The sequence below is a fragment of the Rosa rugosa genome, chromosome 7 (assembly GCF_958449725.1).
Source record: "Rosa rugosa chromosome 7, drRosRugo1.1, whole genome shotgun sequence".
In the NCBI taxonomy this organism is placed as follows: Eukaryota; Viridiplantae; Streptophyta; class Magnoliopsida; order Rosales; family Rosaceae; genus Rosa; species Rosa rugosa.
Window position 1 is genome coordinate 6,576,493 of NC_084826.1, and position 7,523 is coordinate 6,584,015.

The following is a 7,523-nucleotide window of genomic DNA, read 5'->3' on the forward strand; positions in this document are numbered from 1 at the left end:
AATTTTCAAGGATTGACGGGGTCGCATTAAATACCACATGACATGTGGTTCTTTTCCAGTTGCTAAACCCTTCCTCTTGTAGAGCTCTTCTTGAGGCCCCCGCCGATGTCTCTAGACTCGCCAACTTATCATCAACTACCACGTTCCGGTTAAGAAATTTTAACCCGATTTTCTTTTAAAGTTTGCACGAGACATACTATCAGATGAAGTTAACCAGTCTCTTAGGATCAACTAATTCATGTGCTTTTTCACCACTATTTTAGGTAATGTAAATGGAAAGATGTAGGCCATAATCACACACAACACAAAGAAGTAATCTATAGTGGTTTACCCAGTTTAATGTCAGGTTAGGCTAGCTAGGTCTACTTCAACTAGATCACTTTTTCCTTAATTCTTTAGTTTGTATTAATGTATTTCATAGATTTGATGTTAGCTTGTGTAGACATGAGTGAGTAGTCTGTATTTGGCACAAATCATATTAAAAAAAAAAAAAAAAAAAAAAGCTACCTTCTGCTGACAACAAAGTGATTGGAGGGTGTTGAACATGTTGTGCTTTCTGAGGATGTTGATAGCCTTGGGGAAGCCCCCTCCATAGGGTGGTTCCAACTTCCCAGATTTACGAATAAATTAGGGTCGGATTTTGAATTGCTTGGAGATAACCATAATAGTGTCAGGTTACTGGTTACTTTTGTGCTTCTTATCAAAGTTAGCTTTATGTAGGTTGCTCTAGAGCCTCCAAATAAGCATCATGCCTCTCAGGGGTGGTCACTGTACGTGTATTGTTAATCACCTTTTCTATTAATGGATTGACATCCAATTTCTTTCAAAAAAGTGATGGGCAAAAGTCATATATGAAAGGCCTTTTGAGCATATCCAATGTTGCGTATATAATTACTTTGGTTAGTATAGTAGTCTATGCATCTAAAGTAAGTATTGAATACTCCTACGTACTCATTAGGCATACATTACACCACCGCACTGTTCCACTGTTCCATCATTCCAACACCATTTCACTGTTTCAAATGATTGAGAGAATTCCTTCTGTTCAACTCTCGTTTCTTGACTCGACAGAGGAGAGTTGGATGCATGTCTACATCGATCCTCCATTTTAGAACGGCCATCCTAAGGATACTTCAACATTTTTGCTACTGCTTTGGCATTCAATAGAGTCTCTCTTAGCTTCTTCGATCTGTTTATGAAACTGATTGCTAGTAGATCGCCGTTTAGGTAGCTTGAAGTGAATGGTGTAAATTCATGTTGGCTGTATATAATGTATTTTAGGCATGGCAGGATAGTTTGCTCCCAAAAAAAAAAAAAAAAACCTTGCAGAGCTTGCTGCACGAATGCACTTTTCATGTTCTATTGTGGTATTGCTATTGATTTATTCATTTTATTTCTTCTTGTAGTTCTCCACTATTTCAATTGCATTACAAAGTTCTATCAATTTGGCTGATCATTCACACTTTTACAGTATCACCTGCTGGGTTATCTATACTCTCTTATTTAGCATAAAGCGAACTGATGACCATGTAATGCAAATAAGCCATTTGATAGAACTTTGCTCATTGGGGAACCAAATGGTGGCAACTTTTATCAACGACCTTAACTTCTGCACGGTCGAAATACCAATCTCCGACGGACTGCGAGATTCTCTGCAAAACGTTCATCACACATAACATTAAATGCTGTAGAACTCTAAAGAAGATATTGCATGATAACTTGTTTGGTAGTTTATGCTGCATGGTAACTTAATGTTTACTGCTGGATCAAGCTCACCTTGTTTCCAATGATTGTAGAATTGGCAGCATACCACGTTAGCTGAAACTGAGACTGACAGTGTGCATAGCATGAATCTATAAACATCCCATTTTGATTAGACTTTGAGAATGGCTTTAGTGCCTGTAGCATTTGACTCCTGAATCCTGTTTTGATAGAAAACTCATGTTATAGCAGTACAGGTTTAGTAATAACTGTGTTTCTGAAGCTGCAAGAAAGAGTTCAAATAGTAGCTCATAATGGGAATACCTTGCAGAATATGCAACTGAGTTGGGGAACAGTTGGTAACGTTTAATTTGCAACTGTTCCATAAGCCGTTGGGATCAGCTGATGCTGGAACTAAGCTGAATTGGAACTGATTTCAAGTCGGAATAAGATACAAAGGTTAATGCAATTAATCGTTTAGTAATGTGCTTCCGATAGTTCTAAAAAATAAACAATTACCTGAAAAGAATCATATGCTGAGTTAAGTATAAACAGCGGGGTTTTAATGCCGGCGAGTAAGTTCTGAGGGAAGAAGCACTGCAATTCAGGACAAAATAAAAGGGTTGGGGTAAGCTGAATGTCCTCTATTTTCAAATTAAACATTGTAAGAGGAAGTGCAGAGAAACAAATACCGAAGTAGGATCGAGGCGACTAGTACAAAAGTGTGGCAGATTTTCTTTCACCCCCTGTGATAAATCACAACAGTTTCTATAAGCATAAATTACATAATTTGGTGATCAAAGTATCAATCAGGACTTCTTCTTTTTTTCACTTTGTATGCAGTTATATGGATGATATTAAATTGAAGTAGGAGGGTTTGGATCAAGTTTGACTTGGCCACGAATGTGGTGAATTAATACCTGCAAGCTTACAACATTACTGAAAAAATTCCTGAATGTTGGTGCACCAGATATGTCAACCCTACAATTCCATTCGAACAAAAATTTAGGTGTTAATGACTAGCTAGCTAGGAACATGCATATATGCATATCAAATTATCAATAATGCAGGAAAGAATAAGGGGACACTACTCACGAGTCAAGGAAAAATCCAGCATCACTGAGGCACTTCACTTTAGTATTTCTTTGAAATAATCCCCGGAACTTATCACAGTGCAAAATAGATGTCAGACCTCCAGCAGAGCAACCAGAAATAAGAGCCTGAAATAGGAGTGAAATATATGTTGCAAATATGTCATGACATGGAACAGAAAAGCCATTAGATGGAATCAAGCATATATATATCTTAAGCAAGAACAGATATCACACCTTCTTGGCGTGGCGCATGCCCAATGACATCAATTTTTCCATTGCAGCCAACCAAATGCGATGTCCTCTAAATTGCAGTTGTTCTTCCTAAAAGCAGAATGAAGTAGTATATTTTAGCATCCAGTGTACACATACGAGACTAGGTTATTCTCTTTCACCTACATCTCTCATACTCTTCCTAAGTTCATGTGGTTTAACTTGGTGCAAATCTGTAGATATATGGGAAACAGATGGAGAAGTATAAGGTAAATGTAAATGGCAAGAACATCCTGCGAACCTTATTTTCACTGTCCCCAGAAAAAGAAGCACCGTCACAAGAGGGAAGCATTACTCTATTCCAGTTGAAGAAATCTGCAATCCCATATATTATGATAAGGCAAAGGGTCAAGACGGCTAAACCAAGAGCATTATTAGCCTTTGACAGTTAAACATAAAGTTGTAGGTGGAAACCTGGATTTTCTTCAGCTTTATAGCTTAGTATTCCGGTGAATCCTGTCTCTGGTAGCATGAAATTTGATGATCCGAGCTGCGTTTTCTTGCGAGCAACACAGTCCGTGACGTTGCCACACCATCCTCCTCCCTGCCACAACATGTTTTATAAATTAACATACTTCAGGCAAGAAGATGGATATGATGCTACAACGACTATACATTATAAAATTTGTTATTGGTTCTGATTTATCTCACAAACCTGAAAGTGAACGAGCCAACTCTTTTTCCCTGACCCGTGTCCCCGATGAAAATAATAAGCAGGTAATGTTCCATCCAAGCAGACTGCCAGTAATAAACAAGCAAGTAAATTAGGCCACAGCAAATATGAGATAACAGTAAGTATCTGAAAGCAGTCACTAGGAAATAATTAACACGGACTAGGACATATATTTATAAATGTACACTCATTGCAACCATGCATAATCTGTTTGCTGCACTAATTTCCAAGAAATGATAAAAGAAAACAGAAAACTTATGGTACCTGCTCCTTTGACATCAGCTCCTTGAATGAGGGTTAGTGATACCATCAGAGTGTTATTAATGATTTCAGTCTTGGGATCTCCTTCATGGCTGTACTGAACAAACCCATCAACCCAGTTGCTGAAAAAAGTTGCTATTACAATGCAAACCCACAAGAACTTCAGCATGGCTCTTGATCTTCCTCTGCTTCAATCCCTCTGCCACCCCAAGTCTATAAAAATGAAATTAAATTCCTCAACTGAAATGAATTTTCGTGTACGTCTCAGTACAGCGTGAATCTCACACATTTTTTAATAGGACTCGAAGCAATATGTACCCAACTTGTCGTAACATATATATCCACTAATTATATTGAAAATCAAGAACATGTTATCTAGATGAAACACCAGCTGTATATTAAATTGAAGGAGAGAAGAAAACCATGGTGGGCTATTCTATCTAGACCTTGAAGTCTGAATAGGACAAGCCATAATTGGCAAGCATGGCATAAAATTACTAAACAATATCCAATTGATCGACATAGAATGAAATGAACTGTTAAAGAGGGTTCGATCATTTTGATTCTTCTTGGAGTTGACTGTTCAAAAGTCAGTGGAGTGTGAATGTGAAGTGGTTAATGCTTCAACATGCTCCCTAATATTAAAGTCCACAAACCATCCTTAGCGTTTTAGCAATTTAGTTTGTCAATCTTGTAAATCTGGTTTACCATCCCATCTGTTTATCAATTGCAAACGCAACACATACAGAACAAAAAATGTTTCAATATTTTTTTTTTCATGTGCTTGATGAATTTCATATTTGAATGTTTTCACAATCAGTCTATGCCTGCAATATGAGTTGCAAACATTTTCATTAATATGCTACTTGTTGAAGGATATTGACACTTAGTGTGCCTAGTCAAACTAGGATAAGTTCTATAGTTGTAATAGGAGAGGTTTCCTACTCCAAGTTAGATAAGGAATCCTTGTACTCTTAGATTATGCACTTTGTAATCCCTATATATAGGGCTCCTATTCTCTATAATGATACACACTTCTCTCATCAATCTCTCTCAATACCAATATACTTAAACACGTTATCAGCACGACTCTAGCCACAAAGCAAAAGCCAAAACCCGAAAAGAAATCCCTATCACCAAAACTGCCGCAGCTCCTAGCCCGTGCTAGCCACCGCTGCAGCCCCTGCTGCCCCGCGCGCACCTTTGCATCCCCTGATGCCCCGCGCACACCTGCCCCCGCAGCCCCTACGCACACCTGCGTTCGCTGCTGCCTTGCCCGCACCGACTGCTGCCCCGCAACCGGCCTGCCTACTTCGCGCCCGTAGCCCCTGCACCCCCTGCTGCCCCTGCAGCACACCTGCAACTCGCTGCCACTGCAGCCCCTGCTGCCGCGCACCACTGCACACCTTTACTCGACTCGCTTCGTTCCATCACGCCTGCATCGACACGCGCGTGATCCAAAACAAAAAAGTAAGTATTCAAAAGAGTAAGTTTTGAAGTTCCTAAAATTTGAAATTTGAATATTTCTTCTTTTTCTCGGGGACTTAAAAACCTCCCTTCTTCTTCATCCCACCTTTCATAGAACGTGGGTTCGATTCAAAGCGGAATCGTGGGGATTCGCGCTATAAACGAACTAAGAGTGTTCGTAAAGACTTCGGACTAAGAGCGTCCGCAAGCATCGATTTATGACCTTATAAACATCATTGTTTCGGTCTAATCCAATTTTCTTGGAAATCGATTTCTTGGTAGCATAGCTCGGAAATCTTAATATTTAGTTGTCGTGGAAGTTTTAACTCCTAAACTAATATATTTCTTCTTCTTATTTCAGGATGTCGAAACTTGACTTTCCTGCACTTACCTCAACTGGCTCGGAATATCATAGTTGGGCCACGGATGTTGAGCACCATCTCACTTCAAAAGGGATCCTACCCTTAATTCAAGCTCCTAATCCTACTCTCATATTTGAGCGTACGGCTACGAACAATGCCACCGCCCTCATCTTGATGAGGCGCCACATGGATAAATCACTCCGATTGGAGTACATGGCAATCAAGGATGCTAGAGAATTGTGGGTCGCGCTAGAAGAGCGATTTGGTAATATCAAGGATACCCTCCTCCCTGACTTGAAAGTTCAATGGGGCAATCTACGATTCGCCGACTTCAAGTCTGTAGCTGAATATAATTCAGAAGTTCTACGCCTCAAAACCATGTTGGGGTTCTGTGGACAACCCGTCACAGAGCAAGAACTAATTGAGAAAACTCTCTCCACCTTCCCCGTCTCAGCAATTTTGCTCTCAAAGCAATATCGAACGGAATTCTATACTAGACGGATCACGAGATTTCATCAGCTCATTACTATTATGTCTGTAGCTGAAAAGCATGATAATATCCTCGTGAAGAATTATAATTCAAGGCCTATCGGAACTAAGAGCGTTCATGAGGCGAATTATAATAATGCACCCAAAGGAGGGCGCAAGGAGCGGAACCCTAAGAATAAGGGACACAACGGACGTTCTGGTCCATATAACCGCCCTACAAAGGAAGGTACTCGTCAGAATGAAGGACGATCACGTGGCAATACATGGCAACGTGGGAGAGGAGGCCGTGGGGCTCCAGGACATGGAGGAACCACCCAGGGCCGTGGGAATGGCGCCAACTCCTATGGGGGACGCCACCCAAGTGCAAACAATGCACCTCAATTAAAGGGAGGAAATCACAATGACATGTGTCATCGATGTGGATCTAGTGAGCACTGGTTCAAACAATGCAAAGCAAGCAAACAATTGGCTGCGCATTACAAGGCATTTAGAGACTTCAGAGAGCATGAAGCCAATTTTGCCGAAAATATAGAAGAAGATGGTGATGATGCCAACGTCAATCTCACCATAGCGGACTTCAAATCTGACAAAGAATTGCACAAGGATGCTACAGATTTTGATTAGTATAGTCCTTTACTTTTCCAAGAATTATGTAATGGCAATTATGCCTTAAATCAATAAAATGACTTATTGTATTAACTTTTTCCCTCTAGGCGTACTCAAGAGTACTTGTGATGTCTAGGCAAGGTTTGATCTGAGAGAACGGTTTTAAAAGTGAGCAACGCTCCACCAAAATCTCGCCTTACCTTACCTGGTCACAACCAAATTGAAATTACCGAACGGATTAAGTGACTACGATTCGTCTACTATTTGATTTTATATTGGATTAGATTTTAGTCAAGAAATTTTGATGTAATCATTGGCTATCATTAATAAAGTGTCGACTTATTTTATTCAAATGTCTTGGACATATTCTAAATTCGAACTTTATTATTTTTCAGTATGTTTCCCGGAGAGCTCGAATGCCTCGTGGATAGTGCCACTACACATACCATCCTTCGAAACAGGCAGCTATTCCTATGGATGGCGCCTACTCGATCTTCTGTGACTACGATGGCTGGACCATCTCAATTGATTCATGGTCGAGGACCAGCTCAATTTATGTTGCCTAATGGCACTACTTTGAATGTCACCGAAGCTCTTTAT

General features: G+C 40.0%; 1 protein-coding gene across 1 annotated transcript; it reads right to left on the reverse strand.

Moving 5' to 3' along the window:
• Positions 1-1,347: 1,347 nt before the first annotated feature.
• On the reverse strand, positions 1,348-4,193 carry LOC133722188 (pectin acetylesterase 10-like). Its single transcript, XM_062149010.1, has 12 exons — positions 4,003-4,193; positions 3,721-3,803; positions 3,480-3,609; positions 3,307-3,380; positions 3,030-3,116; positions 2,797-2,921; positions 2,622-2,682; positions 2,394-2,447; positions 2,221-2,298; positions 2,026-2,131; positions 1,777-1,922; positions 1,348-1,652 (listed from the first exon to the last, which is right to left on the reverse strand). The coding sequence occupies exons 1-12, from the start codon at positions 4,166-4,168 to the stop codon at positions 1,563-1,565; spliced, it is 1,200 nt and encodes a 399-aa protein (XP_062004994.1). The 5' UTR covers positions 4,169-4,193; the 3' UTR covers positions 1,348-1,562.
• Between the last annotated feature and the right edge of the window lie 3,330 nt (positions 4,194-7,523).